The 24,195-nt window shown below is 32.4% G+C and overlaps 3 protein-coding genes across 4 annotated transcripts; all 3 read right to left on the bottom strand.

Moving 5' to 3' along the window:
- Positions 1-1,871: 1,871 nt before the first annotated feature.
- Positions 1,872-7,192, bottom strand: LOC107405631 (DEAD-box ATP-dependent RNA helicase 16). Its single transcript, XM_016012703.4, has 15 exons — positions 6,942-7,192; positions 6,550-6,708; positions 6,360-6,449; positions 6,137-6,265; positions 5,621-5,721; positions 5,156-5,270; positions 4,939-5,070; positions 4,449-4,514; positions 4,093-4,272; positions 3,826-3,921; positions 3,578-3,715; positions 2,900-2,982; positions 2,601-2,638; positions 2,285-2,499; positions 1,872-2,058 (listed from the first exon to the last, which is right to left on the bottom strand). The coding sequence occupies exons 1-15, from the start codon at positions 7,116-7,118 to the stop codon at positions 1,972-1,974; spliced, it is 1,806 nt and encodes a 601-aa protein (XP_015868189.1). The 5' UTR covers positions 7,119-7,192; the 3' UTR covers positions 1,872-1,971.
- Positions 7,193-12,396: 5,204 nt separating this feature from the next.
- LOC107425012 (receptor-like protein 44) lies at positions 12,397-14,714 on the bottom strand. The gene has a single exon (XM_016034940.4). The coding sequence runs from the start codon at positions 13,836-13,838 to the stop codon at positions 13,026-13,028; it is 813 nt and encodes a 270-aa protein (XP_015890426.3). The 5' UTR covers positions 13,839-14,714; the 3' UTR covers positions 12,397-13,025.
- Positions 14,715-20,683: 5,969 nt separating this feature from the next.
- LOC107405633 (transcription factor bHLH63) lies at positions 20,684-23,608 on the bottom strand. 2 transcript variants are annotated; one of them, XM_060819133.1, is made up of 6 exons: positions 22,970-23,608; positions 22,643-22,840; positions 22,442-22,507; positions 22,225-22,293; positions 21,161-21,227; positions 20,684-21,004 (listed from the first exon to the last, which is right to left on the bottom strand). In XM_060819133.1, the coding sequence occupies exons 1-5, from the start codon at positions 23,369-23,371 to the stop codon at positions 21,165-21,167; spliced, it is 798 nt and encodes a 265-aa protein (XP_060675116.1). In that variant the 5' UTR covers positions 23,372-23,608; the 3' UTR covers positions 20,684-21,004; positions 21,161-21,164. The 2 variants fall into 2 exon arrangements, with proteins under 2 accessions (XP_060675116.1, XP_060675115.1); XM_060819132.1 differs by having other exon boundaries at positions 20,684-21,002; positions 21,157-21,227; positions 22,970-23,607.
- Between the last annotated feature and the right edge of the window lie 587 nt (positions 23,609-24,195).

Raw genomic sequence — 24,195 nt, 5'->3', positions numbered from 1 at the left:
TTTATAATTATAAAATTTTTAAATCAATTCTATTAAATATTCATATTTATATAGTATATATTTTTTAAAAACATTACTGATATTTCCATCCAGTATATCGATATATCATTTTTAATTTCAACTATAGTTTTCACTGTTACATATTGAACTAAATCAAAATAGTAATCCTGCCTTCCAAATTTAATCTCTTACTAAGGATACTAAAATGTTTTTTTTTTTTTTTTTCAGAAAAAGGACACATATATAATCCAAATTGTTTTGTATCATTTGTAGATGGCCAAAAATTAAAAATTAAGAAAAAGTGCAAAAATCTAAATGAAAATAATAAAAAATTAAGAGTAGCCTGTAAACAACCCTCCTACAGCAGGTGAAGGTGCTAACCAAAACATGCATCCTAGTATATTCTTCTAAGTATATTCTTTATCAGGGGGTGATCACCAATTGGTCACCACGTAAAGCGCATTCTCACATTTTTTAATTGGACACGCAAGTGAATAAAAGATATATATTAAGTACTTATCAAGTGATGAGCACCTTCCTTTACCATAACATTTTTAAATTTATAAAATAAAAACCATTTGTATAAGTAATAGTTTACCAAAGGATATATATATATCACTGTTTAATTGGTTGTCATATTAATATAATTTGTAAATAGAAAATTTTTAAAGTGATAAATATTATTAAATATAAACTAATTAAGTAATGATACATATATTCTTTGTAAATATTTCGAAAGACTATATAATGTTTGTAATATAATTTATATTTTTTTTTCTTTTATTTTTTGGTATCTTTATTTAACCTAATCAATTGTCGATGGTGAAACTTTAATTTTATGTGAAAAGTTTTATAAAATGTAAATGATAAAATACATGTATGAACCTTTAATTTTAGGTGGTTGTTAGGCAATTCTGTACTTGGTCACAAACGATGCCAAAAAAATGGGGTCACAGAAGATGTTCGGCACATGAAATTTTTTTATATATACATGTATATTATTGTAATTTCGCTTCTTTTTTCATTTTTTTTTTTTTTTTTTTTTTTTTTTGTTTTTAGTTAGGAGGACAAGTTGTTCAGCTATCTAAGAATGAGCTTTATGTCTCTTCCATGGCTTTCTTGGTTTATGATTTTCCAGCTGCTTTGAATACATCCCACATTTCATACGAATTGTGTTTTCTTTGTTTCTGCAAAGCATTCCTTTTTCATTTACCAAAAAAAAAAAAAAAAAAGAACAGAGCAAAGCATTCTTTTTTTTTGGGTAAATCAGAAAAAAGCATTCTTGTTTCCACTCAACCATCACATTTCAATTATGGATTTGAAAGTTGTGATTTGAGGTTTTGCACGCCCCGTCCTTGCTTCGGCGTGTCCCATCCTGCAGTAACGATGGTGCAGGTAAACAATCTTTCCCATACACACAGCACCGAAAACAAAAAACCTATGTCATGGGCTAATCAAAATGGATTTCATTGAACCGGAATGGAAGCCAAAGCCCAACAACAAGGACATAGATAGGCACACGTTATATTATAAATTAAAAAAAAAAATAAAAATAAAAAAGACCTCACAAAACCAGGACCGTCATAACAAAATCAATGAATATTCCACCCAGAATTATAATGTCACCGTATAAAAACATACACAATTATAATTGGAAACAGTTCCAAAGCCAGGTTTTGGGTTAATTATAGACTGCAGATACGAATTTCAGCAACGCTTGAAATTTATTGTATGGATCATTTTCCAACCTAGTTTAAGAGGAGAAAAGAAGCATCATCTTGGAAATTTTATACAGCAAAAATTTGTGCAACTGCTACAAAAATTTAAAATAGCACAAGAAGGGAGCGTAAAGCTTTTGGGGAGAGTAAACATTGGAAAAATATAAAAGATATATATTACTATAATTTGCTACAAAAATGAAGGGGACAATTAAAACCCCAGTTTACACAGCATTTGCAGATGAATAGTAAATCAAATTGATTTTTTCCTTTTAGGTTTCTCTGTGTTCTCGCTGTGGTTTCCTCTCTTCATCCCACCTCTACGACCTTTTCCAGATCCCTGTCATCAGAAGAATGCAAATATCCATTACCAGCTGACAACATTTTTCACACTTAGCACTAGGGGACTCCTACCAAACTGGGATACATATTCCCGATTCTTAAGACAGATTACAACTCACCACAAAATGAATTTTCTAAAACTGCAAAAAATAAAAAGTAGACAACAAAAGACAAAGGGGGGTTGGGTTGAGGGGCTAAAAAGTAAAAGCAAGAAGCAAGAATACCTCAGCAGTGAAAGTCTTGAGAGGATCTCTACTTTTTCTGAAATTTTTATTGGATCTATGGCGGCGTGCAGGTTGTGTATTTCCCATTGCTGCCCTAGCAAGCTTCACAATCTTGCTGGCTTCTTGAGTTTTTGGATCCATGAGGTAATCAGGCACATTACGTAGGTGAGGAGCGAGGGGCTTCTTGCTCAGAACCTTGTCGTGCTTCAACAAATCTGCTCAGTAAAGAAGTTCATTGCTTGCAACATAAGAAATCAAACTGAAAATATGAAGACTGACATCCTTGCACAGATAGCCAACTACCACATTTCATTACCTAAATCCTTCGGATTAACTTCGAAATGAGCCTTCAATCTAAACACAAAAAAGCACATCATCATTAGAACATATATCAAAAAGACTATGTAGAGGAAGGAAAAACTTAGGTACACAGGTTATTCACTTCAACTAACAGCCACACTTTACAGGAAAATAAATGCATTCAAACAGGGCAATGTCAAGTGGGACAATAAGACAACATATTATCTAAAACTCGTAATAAATCTAATATTGCAAGAAATTGGAAGGAAAGGACTTCGTATAAGTAAAACAAATCAATCATCAGGAAAAACTCACTTTTCAGAATTGAGAATTTCATTCCTCAAATCCTGAGCTCGAGCTTCTCGGACAGCAACTTTAGTGACACTCTTCGCAATATCCTGCAAAAGATCAGAGATATTTGTCAATTAAATATGCTCCCTTAAGTTGCCATTTGATCATGCAAAACAGCCCACTCAATTTCAGACTATGGATTCGGCAATTTGAGAGAGTCAATTGAAAGAAATTTAAATAAATAACGATAAAAACAGGAAAAACAAATGCGTTGCCAGAACCTTTAATACACAAAAGTGAATTGAGTTCACCCAGACTCTGAACACTGGAGATACAAGGCAAACTCCATTTATATAGGGTTTACATACAAGAGATCCTATTCAAAACATGCCAGATAACTTGCAATTCAGATTGCTTGTTCATACATGACAACTGATGACCACAATCATAAGGAGCTCTTCACTACATGTTTCTTTAACACAACATTCATATGAAAGTCTGAGCCGCCAAATTTTTTATTTACTTTTCATTCGTCAGAAAAGTGATGGAAAATTAACTGTTAACGTTCAAAATCCACTAACAAGAGATAGCATATCTTGGGAAAACACATCCAAGGACAATGAAAGAATACCAGCAACCACTATGCGCTATAATATAATAAAAGAGGCTTTCGCATCACAAATGATAGAATCAGATCTTCACCTCAGCTCTATATCGTAAAGACTCCACTGCATTCTTAGTCAGTAAAGGAAAAGGAGTTATCAAGCTGGAGGCGTCGTTTTCATCATTCCCTAAAAACGATTTTATTTCTTCAAATATTTCCATCTCATCTGGAGAAACCTGTTTAGTATGCAAGTTTTAGAATAATACAAGAAGCATGATCTAGTTATCACAATGTACACCAGCAGCAATTCAGCTGGGCAGATATTAATTTCCAGCAACAAACTCACAATTGAGATAGAAGCACCAGTATTGTATGCTCTTCCTGTACGACCAATACGATGCACATATCCTCCAGCACTTCGTGGCATTTCAAAATTGATAACCTACAAATGCATGAACATACACGTTGTTAAAGGGCATACTCATCCACCCTTAGGAAGAGAAAATGGCATACCACTTGATCATAGTGTTCAAGAAGGTACAAAAGGGGACCTTAGAAATATAAGATTTTGTTTCCCCATATGTCACTGCACTAGAATGTAACATTTGCTTACCGTGTGTACATTTTTAAAGTCAATTCCCCGCACCACTCCAAATTCAGAGTCTAATTTTTGCTTGGCATGCCTCCTAGATTTTCTTAGCTTAACATTATTCTCTTCATTGGCTTCTTCCTTCTCTTTTGTTTCACTGTCATCAGTTGCAATCAAGTAATCAAAAAGCCCAGCATTGAATTCCTGTAGACAGCACAAGATCAGGATACTGCTTTATTAGCATATGTCATCATAAAGAAACCATCCATGTAAAATTATTCTCGAAATGGAAATTAGCAACTAAACACTTCAAACAATAATATAACTCAACAGAAATCATGACTGACTTGCAAACTTAGTAAATGGAATGTGTGACAAACCTCAAGAATATGAAGACGAGAATTTTGCGGCAACTCAGCATTTAGAACAGCAGACTTAATTCCGAACTGAAAAAGATAAACAATTAAGTTAGAACCAGGAAGAAATAATAATAACAACCAAAATAATTATAAGAGGAAAGAAATTGATTTTGAGCTTATTAGAAAAGAGTTCTCTTCAAGTTTTTAGTTTCACTAATACATCTGTATAAGTTAAGGCGTTCTGTCAATACCCCAACTTATGGTTCATAATTCATAACTCATAACATATTTAAGCTTGATGGAGAAAGCAACGTGAGAAACAAAACTCTAACAGATGTATTTTTACTCTGTCTCTCTAACTGGATTGCAGTTGATTCTAAGCATCTATAAGTAAATAGAATCCAGAATCTGAAAATTCAATTTTTCATAGAATAAATTACTAGTTGATTCTATATATTTACATGTAAAGAGAATTGAATATATATAACTAATTTGAAAGAAGTGATCTTACCTTTTCCAGAAAAAGTCTCAATCTAAATCCCATATCAATTGTATTAGTAAATATGATTACTTTTTTTTGAACCAACTCCAACTTCAAGAGGGAAAGAATGTGGAGTAATTTGTCACGAGTACTGCAAGAAATCTAGGCCACAATGAAGAGAAAAAAATAAGTCAAAAAGCCAAGGAAAGAAGTATATATCCAAAGCTTTGAAGAACACAATCCTTACCCAAAATTGTTGAACATTTTTTGGGATAACCTCATCCTTAATATCTCCCACTTCTGGCAATGTCAAAATAAAAGGATTGTGCAATATCAGCTTCTTCAGTTTCTCAACATCAGCACTGCCAACCAATGTATAGATCAGTATAAGTCAGCACTCTAGGTCCAAAGGGAAAAGTATATAAAGAAATGCAGGTAAAAAAAAGCATGAAAGATAATGATGAACAAACCCCGAAACAACAAACATACTTTCCTTTCATTTATAAAAACCAACGCAGCGAAATATCTAAGTCAGTAGCAGAAGGGAACCTAAAGATCCATTAATTACTATCTAACTTATTATGCTATAAGCCATTGTCCTCTGCCAAATGAAGCAGATATCACAAAAAATTAGCTAATCAGAATTACGCATGAGCAATCAGAAAGACAAATAAATGTCAAGAAACAAGTAACATTGATCATAATAACAAACCTTGAGGTAGCAGACATGAGAAGGCATTGGCAACGTTTAGGAATGTGAGATGTAAATGCTTTTATATCATCTTCGTAACCATATGACAATAGAAGATCTGCCTGGAAGCAAATACAATTCAATAATCTCCCAACAAAAATAAATAAATTATTAAAAAAATTATTTTAAAAAAAAAAAAAAAAAAAAACTAGATAATCAGGTCTCAGAATTTTAGATTGGCAATAAAATGATTTAATTTAGAAGATAGGATTTCATAAAACCATAAATAAATTTAAAACAAATATGAATAGAAACGGATATGTTCAAATTCCAATGAAATATTGATAGAACGCATATACTATACATCCCAATTATAATGTAACTCCTATAAATTTGAGAAACATAATATTTTAAGGAGAATACAATTTCAAAGTGAATGAAACAATAGGCACTACAGTCTATGAAAATACAAAGCCATCAAACCCGACCAGAGTCAGACAAACATGGTAATCGATAAACTGAACACTAAGTCTTCACCTCGTCAAGAACAAGAATCTCTAGCGAATCATTAATGGATGCTGGTTGAAGCACACCAGCAGAAAAGCATTTTGGGAGGCAAGCAGGTGTAGAAATCAAAATATCAGGAGGTCCCGCCAATGCCGTCCGCTGCAAGCAAAAATATAAGAATAAGCACCCAACATAGAGTTGGAGAATGATCTAACATGCTGAAAATCATAACTTAGAAGTCAAATGAACCAACCAAATCAGACGCAGGCATGCTGCTCGTCAACTGTACAACTTTCAACTGAACTCTACATAATTCAATGAGAGATGAGACTTCTGTATAAACCTACTCCATAAAACACAATACAAATTCAATGTCACGCAAAATTGCAAAATACCAAATCAAAGAAAACAATATCAAAATGGGAATGAATGACCAAATATACCTGCTGACAGAGTTCTCGTGTAGGCACAAGAACGAATGCACTGGGAGCAAGCTTATTCCGTGAACCAAAATCAGCAAACAGCTTCTGAAGCAATGGAACAAGGTAAGCGAATGTCTTCCCTGAACCAGTCTTTGCCCTAGCAACCACGTCCTTACCTTCCTGATATTCAAATCCGAAAAAATTAAATAAAAAACCAAAATTCTCCTCCAATATTTCCTCATTTTAGCAGTAAATAACAAACACAAATAAATAAATAAAGATAAAAAAAAAAAAAAAAAAAAAAAAAAAAAAAAAACTAAACTTTACTTGATTTTCATTTCCTTTTTCTCGGAAAACAAATATAAAGAAGTTTGAATCGATAAAAGAATGAAAAAAAAAAAAAAAAAACTGACCAAAATGAGAGGAATTGCGACCCGTTGAATAGGGGTTGGTTTGCTGATTCCCTTCTTGATAAGAGCACGGGTAAGGCGAGCATCCAATCCAAGCTCTTCGAAGGTTCGCTCCTCTTCTTCTTCTTCTACTTCTTCGCGTTCAGTATCTTTGGCTGGCTTTTCTATCGCTTCCGCCATTGATAACTTCGATACCTGAACAACACGTTGCAGGGACTTTGAATTAGGGTTTATGAAATTTTTTCCATTTGGGTTTTAGAGACGAGGTTTTTCATTTTTTAATTTTTTTTTAAATTTTGGTGGGCCGGGTTGGTTGGGTATGAAGCCCAATAGAAAGGTCTGGCTTTTTATTTGAGCCCGTTGAAAAAACCAGTTCATACATCAAGGGAATACCAACGAGCCAGGTGCAGCTGGAGTCCTGGTCTAATGTTGTCTGTCTCTATATTGTCAACTTTATGTTTTTGTTTCGATTTTGTTAAATTACAAATTTTCTTTTCTTTAAACCAAAAAAAAAAAAAAAAAAAAAGGCTTTAAAGAAATATTATTTCATTGAATATTATAAAAATTGACATATGATCATGTAATATAACGTTGTGTTATGTTTTTCATTTCAAATACATTCATTCATTCTTTTTTTTTCTTTTCTTTTTTGGGTAAAAAAATGCATATTCTCGGTGACTCTTTTACAAATGATTAATAATAATGTAATTTATCTCCTATTCTTCCGAAAAAAATTAAAATTAATATTCTATTTCAAGATCACCAATCGAATGATGAAACTAAATTTCTTTCAGTGTTTTGCCAATATATGGCTTTTTCTGTTTAACATATATTCATAAACATATATGCCTCTTCAATCTTCTTTATACTTGAGTTCGGGATATTGCGATTTATTGATTATTTTGTGCTTTTAAATAGCATTAATTTTGAAATTATATTATATAAATTTATTATAGTTTTAATTAATTAAACGAATAAAAATTACGCCTCAGTTGAAAAAATGTGAAATAAAAGTTTTTTTTTAATTATATTAAAACATTTATTTTACTTTGATTAAAGATATGAAAATAAATATCAATTTTGTAATTAAATTGGGTATGTTATATAACACTTCAAAGTACATGTGAAATAAAAAATTAGGAAAAAAAAGTGAAGTGACCCTTTTGTTTTAAAATTAATACAATGAATTAAGGCAATAATTAAGTTTAAAAACTAATGGATAACATTTCGTGTAAATTATGTCTTGGTTTTGGAAAAGGGTGAGAAACACGTGTTGAAAGGAAAAGTAAACTAAGTGTTTGGATGAGTGTAAGGGATGAGTGAACAAGTGTTTGGAAAGATTGGAGGGAATTCTCAATAACTAAATATAAAACAAGCAATTCCCGTTCTCAACTCATGATCAATATGAGTTTGAAGTTTTTTGTTTTATAAGTTTTGGAATTTCTTTGTAATAGCTTCATTGTCTTATTTTATAAGAATCAAAAAATAATTAAGAAATAATTTCATTTCATGCCTCATTTTATAAAAATTAAGTCATTCCATTTTATTATATTCCATCCATATTTCAATTCTATTCATTTAATATTCTTTTGATGTCATTGAAATACAAAGTTGCCGTTGCTCACCTATCTTTTTATATTTCTATATATATATATATATATATATAGAGAATACTTGCAAATTTAAAACATGATGTAAAATTGGGATCCAATTTATACTTAAAGTTTATTATTTCATTTGTCTTAATCAGGTGACATTTTAAAGTGCACCAAAAAGTACATACTCCAAAGTTTGTCAACCAAATAATTAGAACTTATAATGCCAATTTGTCACCATATGCAAAATAATATTGGACAATAAAAGATCACTTCTTTCACTTGAAAGGAGCCCCTCCATCACTCAAAGGACTTCAATTTAATAAATCCCCTTCCAAAGCAGCAGTGTCTTGCCCCATAGCTAAAGTTTACAGATATAATATTCTTGCTCCATAGCTAAATTTTACGGATATAACATTTTGATAAAAACAAGTTTGCAAGATGTGATTGTTTCGTTTTGGTAAATTTTATTTTATTTTTTCAAATCCAGCGTTAAAGAACATTAAATTGATATATAATAGAAGTTTGTTTTCATTTAAAATGCACTATTTTTTTTTTTTTAATTCGTTTACACCTTTTTACTGACATAAATGCACCATGTATCCAAAGAAAAAACTAAAATCCAATAGTAATATATGGAAAAATGATTAATAATAATGTAATTTATCCCTATTCTTTCAAAAAAATCAAATCGATTTTCTACTTCGAGATCACCACATGAGTGAAAAAAATTGTATTATTATTATTTTTTTTTAGTATTTTTGTTGGCCAACATATATGCCTCTTAAATTCTCACTAAACTTTAATTCTTGATACTGCCATATCATAAATTAAACTTAATTGTTTAATTTAGACAAGTTAAAACTAAAAAAGTGAAGTAATTTCAGAAACCCTCTTCAAAAGTTAGACCACGTAGGGTATGTATTGGCTAAATTATTGTGGGGGAAAAGTTGCACATGAACCAAACTGCAACAATAGGAAATGCTCTACTTGCACCAAATTTCCCTCTTGTTTTTTAGTATTAAACAATTCAAGTGTTGATGGTTGAGGGAATCCTGTTTCTTTCTAACTTTTTTTTTTTTTTTTAAATGATGTTATAAATTATAATTGTTTAATTAAAAAAAAAATGAAGAATTTCCCACTGACCAAACACACCATACACGTTCTTTTTTCATTTCAAATATAATTTTTTCTCTTGGCACCATTTACACATTTGGACCCAGCATGCTCAGTTCTGTCTACCTTCCAACTTGAGCTCCAAGCTTAAAGCAGCATAATATTGATGTAGCACAATATTAAAAATATATATATAAAAAAAAATAGTTTATTTAAAAAATTCAATGTTATTTATCTCATATTACAATTTAAAAATTTATCGTTAAATGATTTACTTTCCTTACTACGCTTTTAATATTAAGACTCAAAAATAACAATAAATGCTATAAATAAGTATTACCATATATTATATGTTTCTATTACCCTTTAATAGCTAATAATAAGATAAGTTAGTTAATCTACTATATCATTACTGTATATACTACTATTCTCCTTAAATCTAACTTTCAGCCTATACTGGTTGATATGGTGGTATGTGTATCTCCTAGCTTATATAATATCATCCATAGTGTCGCACATACAGCTTATTGTTAACATTAAAAAAATCACCTTATTGAGATAGTTTTCAGAAAAATAGTTTTATATATATATATATATATATAAATTGAAGAAGGCCAATAGATTAGTCAACACTCATTAATTCAACATAGTTTTTTCACAATTTTTTTTTTTTGGGGTAATAAAATATAAACTTTGGGATATAAATAAAATGGGAGACAGAAAAGAAAAGGCCATATTTCATGTGAAGAAGAATAACTCTTATAGATGGTAGGTATAAATAATTGTGGGTATTTTACTATTATTTTATTCTGTACAGGTGCGGGCCATAGAGTACACCAGGCTTTTTCCAATGAGCAAAGCAGGGATGTGAAGGCGATGTAATATACAAAGCAGAGAAGCACGTTCCTTGTGACTAGAGCAATTAGAGGAGCAAAGAGAGGTAGTGGTTCAGTAATTATAAGCACGTATTTTGGCTTTTTGGCTTTCAGAAAACCAAAACCCTAGTAAGAGATTTTCACTCAATTACACTCACAATTACACACACAGCAATGAACATGGTTGGCCAGCATTCTTTTCCCGGATCGCTTGCTTGTTTTGGTTTGCAAAACTCCCCCATTTTCAGCGAGGGAAAAAAAAAAAAAAAAAAAAATAAAGAATTGGATATGAGAGGGATGGGACCCAACCCCATGATGAAATGCATGCCATTCTTGGAGGACCCATTAATGAGGAGGAATGAAAGCATATTTGACCATCTTTACTTTCGGTGTAAGTTGAATTTTTTTTTTTTAAAAGGATCATACCCATTCATTGGATCACAATATTAGAGTTTTTCTTAGATTAGACAGGAACATTTCTGGGCCTAGTTTATGGCTTTTGAATATGACATGCTTTGTCGATCCTCCTAGACAAAATTCATCATCAATGTCTCAGATCTTTGTCTAATTATCTTCTCCTAAACTTGTTTTGTTTTTTGTTTTTTGTTTTTTTTAATTTTTTTCCCAACCCAATACATTTTGGAACAGGTTCCTCCCCCGCCTCCCCTCGTTTTCTCTGTTTTTTTCCCTCTTTTATTAGTTTCCTGTTTTTGTTGATTCCCCCTATATCCTACCATTAGCTAGTTAACGGATAAATGCTAAAACATCTATAGCCTTCTCTTTTGCTTTTCTTCTTATATATTATATGTAAAATATTTATGTCTACAGTCCTCTTGCGTGTATGTGTCGAAAAGAGGCTTAAAGACTTGGTAAAAGCAGCACAATCTAGGGATTCATGCTTCCTTACCAGTAAACAGCTATATAAGTTTCCTTATATTTAATTCAATTTCCCATATTTACTATGAACAAAATTCAACATTCTTACATTTACAACTGCAAAAGATATTCTAATTTATTTTATTTTATTTTTTATTATTAGATTGGAGAAAATTTGGCAATGCCAGCGTACTTGTGATGAGAACTTTGTTTGAAAAAAATAATGGTGGTCAAGTGAGGCTAAGATATTAATTGATGATGGGGTTAAATTCATTGAGGAAGGTGCTGGAGGAGCACACACTTATATGCAAAAGCTTAAAAATAAATAAATAAATACAAAACCGTATATTTAATATCAACAATCTTAAAAAGTGAAAGATTACATGAAAAGAAAAGTTAGAACCCTAGAGAGATTTCAAAGATCCTTAGCTACAAGCCTAAGGCCCACGTCAAACCCAAAAAAGAAGAATAAAAATAATATGGACAAAAAGAGGGCTAAAGCCAAGGACAATAAAAACCCAAAGTACCACAATTATGTGAGCCACCAAGTAACACGTTAACCAAACCATCAAAACCAAAGGTGGGTTTGATCATGGGAAAGCAGTGCAAGTTGTATAATGTGCTCAGAGTTTAAAAACCATTTTATATTCTGGTTAAGAAAGGTATTTAGTATTCTTTTTTTAATTTTTTTTAACCTTGGAGCTTTGAATTGAAAACCCAAAGCCCAAGTAGAATTAGGAAGGAAGTTGCCCGGAATGTTGGCCTAGACAGAGCAAAACCATGACCTTTTTATTTAAAGCATCAGAGGCTCAGAGGTCGACAACTTCCACACCATGTGGTTTTGTTGGTCTCCCACCAGATCACAATGGTAAAGCACCAAGTCCTAGTATGTGCAAGCGCATTTTTATTAAATGCGGCAGTTTCAGGATACACATTTATAAATAAAAAGAAAAACAAAATTTAAGAAAAAAAATAATAATAAACAAACAAGAAAAATAAAAGTTTCTCTACCAGTTGTTTCTTTCTTATATATTTTAGCAACACATCAGACAAAATTGCACGGTGCAAGGCCAGAGCTTCACCCAACAGTCCTAATTTCTCAAAAGCCTATCGTACAATTTGAAGGTGAAGAGAAAACAAAGCGATTAAATAACATTATGACATTACATTATATTGAAAGCGAGAGAGATATCTGTATATAAAGAAAATACACTATTTCACTGATACGTGTTTTGAATTGATTTATACATTGTTGACTGTGGAAAATAAGAATTATAGAGAATCAAAAAGCATAAAACGAAAAAAAAAAAAAGAAAAAAAAGAAACCTAAAATGGTTAATAGAGAAAGAGAGGGAAAAACTAAGGTAAGAATAAAAAGGGGAAAAAAAAAAAAAAAAAAGAGAAGACGAAAATTCCCTCTCCGGATTAGTAAAAAAGACACATAAGAGAAGAAAAAAACCCATCGAAGAAAAGGGACAGAGCAGACACACCTTCATTCCGAAAACATACCTGGATGGAAATAATCTCTAGCTCCTTTTTTTTTTTTTTGTAAAAAAAAAAAAGTTGGAAAAATATATATTGGAAGATTGATTGAAATATTTTCCCAAACTTTGATTTTAAAGGCTTCAATAATCGGGCATAAGCTGGCTGATTTTACCTTCATCAAGAGCCATTTTCCTCTCTGTAATTTTCAACCATATACACACCCCAGTAAAACTGAGCACCAAACTTGCAAACCCACTTCCTAATCCGATCCCAACAATAGCCAAAACCGAAAGCCCTTTGCTCTTCAAAGGCGGTAAAGGGTACCCATAAAGATCCTTATTCCCATCAAACGAGCTCGCATTGAACTTAGGCGAATTCCTACTCCGATTGCTCAAACTGACAGGTATGGGACCCGAGAGCCGATTTTTCGAAACGTCGAAAGCAGAGAGACGAACCAGAAGCCCAAATTCCTGAGGAATAGGCCCAGTGAGCAAATTATCATGGAGATCAATAACATTCAGATAAGCACAAAACGAGAGCTGTGGTGGGATTGTTCCGTCGAGTCGGTTGGAGGAGAGGTTAAGGACGGCGAGATTGACCAAGTATTGAAGGTCAGAAGGGATGGGTCCGGTGAGGAAATTGGAAGAGAGGTCAAGGGCTTGAAGATTGGTGCAGTTAGCGAGGAAAGGCGAAATAGAGCCTCTGAGGGCGAGGTTTGTGAGGGAGAGCTTGTAGATTCGGCCATTGTTGCAGGTGGCTCCTTGGAGGTAGGCGGTGAAGCCATTACAGGGGTTAGCGAAGGTTGATTTGGTCCAGTTCTGGAGGGACCTTGTGTCTTGAATGGACTGGCTTAGATGGGTCAGGCATGCTTCGTCACTCGGATCTGATGAAGTGGGTCGGAGTAGGACGGCGCAGGTTAGCAGGCTCACAAGTAGTACAGTCCAAGCACCCATCTAACCACCACTCCCCAAAAAAAGAAAAAAAAAAAGAAGACTAAAAACAGTGGAAACAACTATTTCGCACTATTATGATTTTTCTTTCTTTTCTTTTTTTTTTTCTCTGTAATCTTCGAATTCTGAATTCCAGGCAAAAGATTGGAAGAAGTAGGAAAAAAAAAAGAAAATAGAGAGAAAACCAGCTTGGTATTTTTATTCCTCTTCTTCCATTTCAGTCTGGGAATGAAAAAAAAAAAAGAAAAAAAAAAGAAGAAGAACAAAAAAACAGAGAGATTGATACTCTGTAATAGTACAAAAAGACCTTCTTCTCTGTTTTACAAATTTGATAAAATATGAGAGAGAGAGAGAGAGAGAGAGAGAGAGAGAGGTTGAGGAGAGATTGGACTCCTGTTGAAACTCTGTTCTATTCTGTTATATAGGCGCACGTTAGCAACAAATAGGAGAGAGAACTGTTTTCCAATTGTGTGTTGTGGTTGAGGACGTGTTTGTACTCAGCAAGAGAGATAGAGAGAGAGAGAGAGAGAGAGAGAGTGGGAAGAGAGAGAGAGAGGGGAGCACTAAGTTGGAGTGAGAGAGGAATTGGTGAAAACGAAAGTATTATTAAGACCACGAGTGAGTGAGTGAGAGAGGGAATGGGGTTGGGGTTTGGGGGATTGGTGTGGGGGCGGTGAGCTGCACACATGAGGCGTAAGATAGTGACGATACGGAGAGGGAGAGGGTATTATAGTCATTCTCTGATCTTCCATTCTAGGGAACCAGCAGGGATTGGTGTCCATCTGGGACTGATTGATACGTTCAAGGAAAGCAAAACTGACGCCTAAAAAGGCCTTTGCCCCTTTCCTTATTTCCCCGTCGTCTTTATGAATAAAAATTTTAAAAAAAAAATAAAAATTATAATCTCCTGCTCCCACCTCTATCAGATTTTCCATACTCGCCGTCAGTCTAAGTTTTACACCTACCATTTCTAATATGCCTAGATTGAATTTTTAATTAATTTACTGTATTTTCTGTAAAATTATAATTATAAAAAAATAATTTCACACTGGTCTAATTGTTGTGATAGAATTCTCGGGTGGATTATCCAATGCGCCATTCGATGGTACACCTGCTATAGCTTTGAGCCGTCAGATCAACATACATGTGTTAATCGTTGAGCGTTCCAACTCATACTAGAGTATAGCATCTTCTGCAACACCATATGGCTTATGATTTCTAGCGCATGTCCTACCTCTTCTGACAAGGGAAAAATGCGTCTAAGCTCAAATATTTAAATCATAACAGCATTTCTTGTCTAACTTATTGTTGACTAATAAAAGTATAAACAATTTTAACCTTAGAACGATATACTAGGATCAGAAGATAAATAAATAAATTAATAAATAAACGACTACCCATTAAAGAATCTCCAGTCTTTTAAATGTAAACTATGTAGTTAATATGATTATCTTCCTCATGCTCTTCAATAAATGTCGAAGAGGAATGCCATAAATTTCTATAATACTTAGTAAAATGATATGTCAATGTTACTGAGTGAAAAAAAAAATAATATAAGTTAAATAACTTGTAAATGAATGAATAAATTTTAAATACAAACTAGTAAAATATTAATGCATCAATTGGTGGACCATTCTGTAACATTTGTTAAATTTTTTTTTTTGGTAGAGTACGGTATACGGATATGAATACAAAATGCTCATTTCTATTGCGGATTTACAAAATTTAATTATAGGTTTGTCATAACAATTCCTCGAAAGTTGAAGGTCAAAGATAAGCAAAGCATACGTACGGTAACAGCCACAAGCTACGGATGACGGAGTGAGCAAAACACACAACACATGGCAAACCTACACCTCCGTGTGGCAACCGTATAACCCAAACACAAACCTCCCAAAAAAGCACGCTCAAACTCAATTAATTATCACATGCTTGTCTTGGTCTTCTTCTGTTCCGTGCCCACCCGCACCTGATTACTCCCTTTTTTTTTTTTTTTTTTTTTTCAGGCATGTCGTGGAAATCACATTTGGGGTATTTTTAATTTTACCCCCCTGACAAATAATCAAATTTTGTCCTCTATTTCTTTTTTTTCTTTGTCAAAGAAAAGAAAAAAGGAAAAACGAATTGTATAAATCTGTCTGGCGTGCTAATGGGTGACGTTTGTGGTTTTGGTTATAATAATTGTAGTTGTGAGATTAGGATTACAATTGGCAATATTTTGGAACGCTTTAGGAGGGAAAAAAAAAAGAAAAAAAAAAGGTGAAAGACTCCTTAAGCATTGTGGGTGGGGTTTGTCCTAATGAGTATTCATTGCTTTACATTCTTTTTTCCAAGTAATATTCAAACTTGGAAACGCCTTGCTTGACACAAAAACCTCACTCCCCTGATCCAATGCTTTTAACCCCGCTGGTTTATTCTCTACTGTTGATGTAAAGATTGGATCAGCTTGAGACTTTAGTGGATTGATGATGACCAAATTCTATCTATTAATTTAAATTGGTATTTTTCCATGAAATGGAGTGTTCAAGGAATTTTTGGGGTATCTATTTGTTAAAAACACTTTGGACTAAGCCAATTTATGATGGTCTTTTGTAACAATCATGATATAAACGATTATTTTAACTTTAGAATAACGTCAAAATTGTCAAGTTTGTCGTTCCTTTGTCTAGCCGCGTGTGCAGAGTATCCAATTTAGCAAATGTGTCTTTGTTCTTCAAGTTGAAATGATTGTCTCACTCCAAATGGTTGAGTTTGTATATTTGGTCAACATAGATCACCCATAACATGTTTCTAATCTAATGGTGTTACGTATTCAGCTTATAAGACACATAAAAAGAATTTATTAAAAAAAAAAAAAGTTTCACATGTTAAACTATTATGTTCATATCTTCAGCTAATACAAATGTAGTACACCATCTATATAGATTTTATTTAAATATAATGTGGAATAGGATACATTAACTTCAATGATATATATATATATATATATATCCATTATAGGCAATGGATATAAATTTAAAAATAAAAGCGAGACAGTTATTTAGAGTATTTTTGTTATGTTTCTTTGGGTCGGTTATTTAGAATCATTGCTGGTTAAACTATTTTCAGGTCTTTCGAAGTATTGTCTTTCCCACCAACTATCAAAAGCTAAAAACAAAAAATCATCGAATATGCTATTTTCGTGTAAAATTCCAGAATGTCAAACTGCGTTAACTTCGAATCGAAAAATCAAATTTCCAAGTAGTGATATACTAGATCGCAATCCAACATGGTACTGTTTATACTATGAAGCCACAAAATGATTGGTTAAACTACAATTAAAACGATAATCATAACAAAATTAAGGAAAATTGAAAAAATATATTTGTAAAAGATCAAACTGGGCTGGAAAAATCCCAAATGGCCCAAAACATGAAAAATTTTAGGTCTTTTTTTTTTTAATTTTTAATTTTATTTAATTTTTCACCTGAAGCAAGATGTGGTCCAAAATGAAATGATTTTGTAAGGCAGAGTAGTTCGAAAAGAAAGAAAAATAGTGGAATTAATTTAGGTGAAGCTATTCACGGAAAATGGGCTTCACAGTTTTCAACAGAGAAATACAGAATGGTCCCCAATCGCAATATCCTAGATTCGTCCGGAGCTTCCATAGATGATCTGTGCGAAGTAACAAGAAACCAAACATGAGCACTACAGACCAACATACTGTTGGGGTGGCATCGAGCGTAGCCAAAGTCATGTAGACCAAACGAAAGTGAAGGATTTCCATTTGGACTAAAAAAAAAAAAAAAAAAAAAAAGGTCCAAAGAAGCGATTGTGGTTCAAATTGGGCCCTCAGACAACATCTTGAGGCCCTCTTAATTTTGTTGCTTTTCAATTCAATCTCCTTTTCATAAACAGAGCCCAATATGGTCCCCCCAAAAGGATTTGTTTTTCTTATGTTGTTACCTTGTTAGCATCTGAGTTGGAAACTCTAAGTCAATTCAAATGGAGGGGTGGTATAGGTAGACAATTAGATATTAGATGTGTGTCTTTTTGTGTGTGCGCGTGTGTATGTGTTTATGTGTGAGGGCGAGAGGTGAATGTGACATTTCATTCATGGACCTTTTAAAATTTTCACAAAGCTCACAAAGGGGTTTGGAAATTTTTGATCATGCTAAAAGCCTAAAAGTAGTACCTTATCATCTTTTGTACTTGCTTGTTAGGTAAGCAAAATTATTTTTTTTTAAGATAACATCTATGTGCTTCACAGCTTGCCCCTTTTTTTTTTTTTTTTTTGACTTGCATTTCAATATTTATTTTATACATTCAATTATTCAGATTATGACATTTGTTGCTTACCTTTGTTAAATAACCATCATGGAATAAGTAATCATCCACTGTAATTTAAATAAGCAATGCTGGTTGTAACGTTGACAAAATCAAGCCAACTGTCTACTTAGTGTCCACAGTACATTCTCTACCAATATAGATGGTTAATAAATTTTTTATCACTTTAGATTTTTCTAATCTTTTCATGATAAAATATTGTCCGATGAATTTGCTTTATTAGGTTGTTAACTTTTCCCGGAACGATTATTTATTATTTACTATGTTTGTTTCTTATTTTATTTACCTGCCAACCGATTCATGTGTTAAAAGTTCAAATGCTCTGAAACACATGGGGAGAGATTGTTGTAGCCCAAGTTAGAAAATCAAATCATATTTAGAAAATGCAAATATATATATATATATATATATAATATTTCCATAACAATAGAATCTCTTAGAGATGCTTATGTGGTAGGTTGTTGTATTCTAGCTCGGCTTTTATATTTAAAATCATATAGCAATTGTTAATTCATTAATGGATAAACTATTATGACATAAGTATATTTCATTTAACCGAATAACATATCTGAATAAAAAAAATTAATTGTACATAAATATATAATTTTGATCTATTGACATATTAGGAACAAAACAATAATAAGATGACAAGTCCTACATATATATACATATTGATTATATTTTCAAACTTGATAGAGATGTCTTAATAATCTTATTAATAGCAAATTCACTATTTCATAACAAAAGTTAATATTTGAATTTTCTTTAATTTTGATTTTAAAAAATAAAACTTGATAGAGGGAATGTTTAACTTACCCGTTTTTCACTCAAAAAAAAAAAAGGTAACTGACAATGCAGATGTCAAGCATCAAGGCCATTCATTCTATTCCGTTGGATTTTTAGGTCCAAAGCAAAGGGACCCTCAAGGCAACAATATATACCTTTTGTGTTGTGGCATGGAAGGGATAAAGGGTGACAAACTCAAATTTGACACTTGAAATCTAAAGCTTTCAAAATCAAAAAAATGGTTTTGTTGGGGTTGGACTTTGGTGGAATTATCCTGGACAAACACCCTGTATTGGGACGTTGATTTCCTGATGAAACTGAGACACACAACAAACTACTTTTGTGAGTAAAAGTAATAAAGGAATGTCTAAAAAGGCTTACCAACCGAAAGCTTTGTTTGTGGTAGTTCTCATTTAAGACACTTTTGAGGGCCCATTTTTCCAAGCAGAGGAAGATCCTTTATGTTTTTTGTGCTTTTTGATCAAAGATTATGCTGGTGCTTAAAATTCTAAAGCCAGTGTCACTACTGTCCAACGAACAGGTGTCTCCTCCTAACATAATAATATATCCACCTCTCCATCTTTTGCTTTACTACTGGTCAAATAATTGGAGCTGTCACACTAAATCTCCACCACATGGTCTTATAATTAGGCATAATTATGCCTCCGTGCAATTCTCAATGGAGGTTTTCGGATCTCATTATGGGCCTGCTCGGTTCTCATTCGGCCTTGTTCTACGGACCCCCCCGTTTGTTCCTTCCAAATTGATAGTTCATAGCCATTGAAGGTGGGTCAAGGAATTCAATATTTCGTTTTATTCAATAATGTATTGTACGGTTAATCTCCAATCAAAACAATGGAAATCTTTATCAAAATTTGGGAAATTTTTAATTTTTCTTAACTTTCCATCTTACATTAATTATTTTTTTAATAATAATAGGAGAGACACCGAATGATTTATGAATTTATTTACAGAAATTATTTCAATGGTTGATCAAGTATCTATATTTTGTTAATAATATCCCTCAATTTTTTAATAGATTTTTGAAATCAATATTTTCTTTGGATTGGGTCAAGATTTTGGTAAATATGTTAATTGGTGGCCCAACTATCCATTTGAAATTAAAAGCAAAGTTTATGTCCAAAATCTGTATGGCACAGGTGTAGAGAGGTGCAATCAATTTTATATATTTGGCACAAAGGCAAAAGACATTAATTTCGTTTGCGATGTACCATGTCCTCGTTTGACCACACCACTTTGTCCAACCAGTGTGTGTTGTCTCCCCTGTTAGCTTTGAAGATGTAGACATGGAGCGAAGGGTCTTAAATAGTGGTAAGGAGTTTCTTTGCACATGGGCTTAATTTGGTTTAAAACCTACCAAAGTTTATCACCAACAACTATAAATGTTCCAACTTTAAAACCAATGATGGGTTTGCTATGAACGAGGGATTCCATTCATTACAGGCTTCCTAAAGGCTATGACCAAAGTTTTGAGCTTGGGCTACTTTATGTCCTATAGTCTCATTAGATATTAAAAGTGGGAAAAAAAAAACCATTAAAAAAATTTCAATATCCTTTGGTTGGTAGGAAAAAGGAAAGAAAGTGGTTGAGAAAAATATATTTCTCATTTAATATCGATAATTGGGAAATCAAGATAAGAGATAGACCCACATAAAACCAAAAGAAAAAAAAAAAAAAAAAGTCACCCTCCATTTGACTCAGCTCAAGAACATCCAGAGATATAATGGGAAATTAAATAGACACCTGTATTTACCAAGATACATAAAAATAAATAGACCCATTAATTCCTAAAGTAATACAATTAAATTCCCAATTAAGTTGACTGCATAGTACGCATCAAAGAGCACCATAAGTTCTAAAGATCAGCTGGGATTAGACATGGAAGTTCTTGGGTTAGCATGTGAAATCACATTGATTATTCCTAATTGAGTCAAAGCTTTGATGAAGCCGGAAGGCCTTGTATATACTCTTTCGATAGATCAATCGGACCCCGGATCATAAAGCAGTGGTACTGCAACTCTGTGAACGATCAATCTAAACAAAAGAGAAAAAACTGTTAAAATGTTAAGGATAAAAATATTTATCAAATTCTGATATTCATATTTAGATCTAGAAAGAGCTATATGCGTATATGGTTTGAATTAATATTGCACATATTTTTATCATTAATGCATTCGTTTTAACTTACATCTTTCATTAAAAGCGTTGCATGTCGGGCTTCATTTCCGGTTGGACAGCAGCAAGTTTCATAGACAGGAACTGCGATAACGAAAACGATAATTCAAATTCCTGTTCTCACGGAAAAATTAAAAAAAAAAAAAGAAATGATGAAGGGAAAAAGATAGAGTAGAAAAGACTGCCACTTAATTACTTCGGCTGCTTTTGTGTTTGATGACTTATATAATTACATTACTAATGATCTTATTATTTAGTTTCCTTGTTTTGTTGAAATTAATATATAATTGTGGGTTAACTGCATTTTAATATTTTGTTTATTTTTTACCATAAAAAAATAATATTTTTAATTTTTAAAATTTTACAATTTAAAATTTTAATTTTTTTTATTAACAATTTAGATTATTAATTTTTCAATTTATTGTAATTTGGGTATTGTTTGATTATTAGATATAGAGTTTAACTAATATCTTATGCAATTAGTATTAGACTGTGTTAATTTTCAAACTAGAAAATGATAAAGTGTAAAATTATTAAATTTTTTTTTTAAATGTTGCATTTTCTTGCTCTGTATTTTTTTTTTTTTTTTAAGTTGGGATCAACTATTTGTTATCAAATTGTATTAAATTTCAAAATAAAAAATACTAAAAATATAAATTTTTAAAATTTTATATTTTAATATTTTTCATATAGAAATTTAATAGTTTAATATAGTCACATGTAATCCTTATCGGTCAAAAATCAAAAAGATCTAAATTATAATAAATTAAAAATCTAAATTATAAAATTTTAAAAATTAAAAGTATCACAATGCAATTTAACCCTATAAATGTTGTATGAAAGCCCAAGTGAAGTGCAGCCTACGAACTGATTGAGGCTATTGTAGCATTTTGTATTGAATTTAATAAATCGTATACAGTTTTTCCACGCTCTATCACTTGGTAAACAGCTAATGCATATCCTTTATTGGATATGCCGTCTTAAGTGCTCACCAATAGTGAGTAATTTCTCTCACTATAGTGTTACTAAAATCATATATAAACAAAAGTGCACATAAATATAGATATATTTATAATTATACCTCCACTTGACGTTGCAAAGACTGGACATAGTTGATAATCTCGTCAAGCATTAGCGCCTTTCCAGTGATCTTTCATGTTGAACAGTCTCATTAATCATTATTGCAATATGTTAAATAAAAGAGCCATATATTCTATTAAACTAAACTCAAATTTTCCATAAAAAAAGGAGGAGGAAAAAAAAAAAAACCAAGTAATTTCAGATAATTAATTAGTTACCTTATCACATCCTGGAACAAGATCTTGAAGAAATTTCATCCGTTCGTTAATCTTTTCTCTTCTTACCTACTCAGAAAATGAAAATTTCTTCATCAATATAGATCTATATGTGAACCATATATATATATGCAGAATGTATGCATGTATATGCAGGTACACACACACACACACACACACACACACACACATATATATACATACTCTTTCTGCAAGGCTGTGACTGCTCATTGACTGACCAGCTTTGGATCGACCTTGTCCTTCTTTCAAGGCTTCCCTTTTGCCTTGTTTACCCATAACTTCCCCACACCGGCTTGTACCGATGGTAATGGTATGATCAGCCTTTTGTTTCTCTTCATTTTCTTCTTCCTCTTCTTCTTCTTCTTCACACTTGGCTTTTTGCTGTGTATAAAGTCAAATCTTACAGGTCAGAGATTTATCATGACATTAACAAAAAGTTAAATAAACAGGGGAGCTAGCACAACAATCTTATATAATTCAGTATTATTAACGTAAAGAAATTGAAACAACCTTGATTAGCTGATAAGCATCACAATTAGGCGGTCTTTCATGTGAAGAGTAGTTTTGCTGATTTTGAAGTGGTGCAATGTTATCAAACCCACTTTGCAAACGAATCCTTCCCATCTCTGTAAAGAGGCAGGGTTGTTTGGTCACCTTCTGATCAAAAAAGTTTGAGGTTTGCTGATCAATCAGACGGCTGTAAGAAGCCATAGATGGTGGTAATGGTGGGGGTGGTGGTGGTGGCAGATACATTCCATGCAGATCCCAAATGGTTCCCAACATTGTTAAAGAATCATTAGTAGCTCCAGATGATGAAGACCACAGAGCCATCTGATGATCATGATCAATACCAACATCCTCAGAAGACACAACCACCTTCGTCTGATGATAATATTCATCCCCACCGTCCATTTTTAGAGAACTTGAACTCCAATGATTGATATGATATATATTGACTTGGTATGTATTTATTTTGCAGAACTGGAATAGAAATTGTGGAATTCACTATTTCTATTTCAATCAATTCACAACGCGAAAACCAAAAATGTTGGTGGAAATCATCAATTGGTAGTAGCTTCTGTGTTGTTTTTTGAGTGTCTAACTAAAACAATTAAAACAAACAAAAGTGGGTGGGTTTGACTAGTTTTTAGGTGTTAAAAGAATATGTTGCCGACTCCATAAGGAACATGTTACTTTGTGATCAGCTTTATAGAGCCCAGAGGAGGAAAGCATATGTAAAAGCAAAAAAGAAAAAAAAGAAACTTCTCTAATTTCATTACATTCAGGTACAGAGAGGAGATGGGTATCCAATGTAGCCGTTCACATCATCGTCATCATCATCAATTTGTCCGTGAACAAATCAAAAGGGAGATCATCGATTAATCAAAAGAAAACAAATCAGAGCCCACGAAGACAGGAAAAAAGTGAACCGTAAAGCAATCAACAACATTCGATGAAAATGAAATCAAGTAATTCAATGAAATTAGAAATGAGTAACTCAAGGTGAAACCTATCCATGGTCATATATAGCGATAAAAAAAATGTGAAGTTCAAGAAACTGTCCCACAAAGACATTTAACATAAATCGCTGGAGTTTACCATAAGACCTTCTTCAATCTTTGAGAATCTTCCAATGTTTTTAACCCAAACAGGCTATATTAGATGTATGTGCAAAAATAATAATTTAAAATATTTTTTCTATGAAAGTTTCATTATTTTTCACAATTAATAATGCT

This window comes from Ziziphus jujuba, chromosome 7 (genome assembly GCF_031755915.1).
Source record: "Ziziphus jujuba cultivar Dongzao chromosome 7, ASM3175591v1".
Classification (NCBI taxonomy): Eukaryota; Viridiplantae; Streptophyta; class Magnoliopsida; order Rosales; family Rhamnaceae; genus Ziziphus; species Ziziphus jujuba.
The sequence above is the reverse complement of the archived record's forward strand: the minus strand, read 5'-3'. Positions and strand labels throughout refer to the sequence as shown.

Bases quoted from the DNA above. Each gene is read 5' to 3' on its own strand.
- LOC107425012 (XM_016034940.4), bottom strand. From the start codon at position 13,838: ATGGGTGCTTGGACTGTACTACTTGTGAGCCTGCTAACCTGCGCCGTC.
- LOC107405633 (XM_060819133.1), bottom strand. From the start codon at position 23,371: ATGGACGGTGGGGATGAATATTATCATCAGACGAAGGTGGTTGTGTCT. The intron at 22,841-22,969 runs GTTGTTTCAATT...CTTTATACACAG, and splicing joins ATGCTTATCAGCTAATCAAG to CAAAAAGCCAAGTGTGAAGA. The intron at 21,228-22,224 runs GTATAATTATAA...TCGTTATCGCAG, and splicing joins CTTTGCAACGTCAAGTGGAG to TTCCTGTCTATGAAACTTGC.
- LOC107405631 (XM_016012703.4), bottom strand. From the start codon at position 7,118: ATGGCGGAAGCGATAGAAAAGCCAGCCAAAGATACTGAACGCGAAGAA. The intron at 6,709-6,941 runs GTCAGTTTTTTT...TTTGAATATCAG, and splicing joins TCGCAATTCCTCTCATTTTG to GAAGGTAAGGACGTGGTTGC. The intron at 3,716-3,825 runs GTGAGTTTGTTG...CATACTAAACAG, and splicing joins CTGGTGCTTCTATCTCAATT to GTTTCTCCAGATGAGATGGA.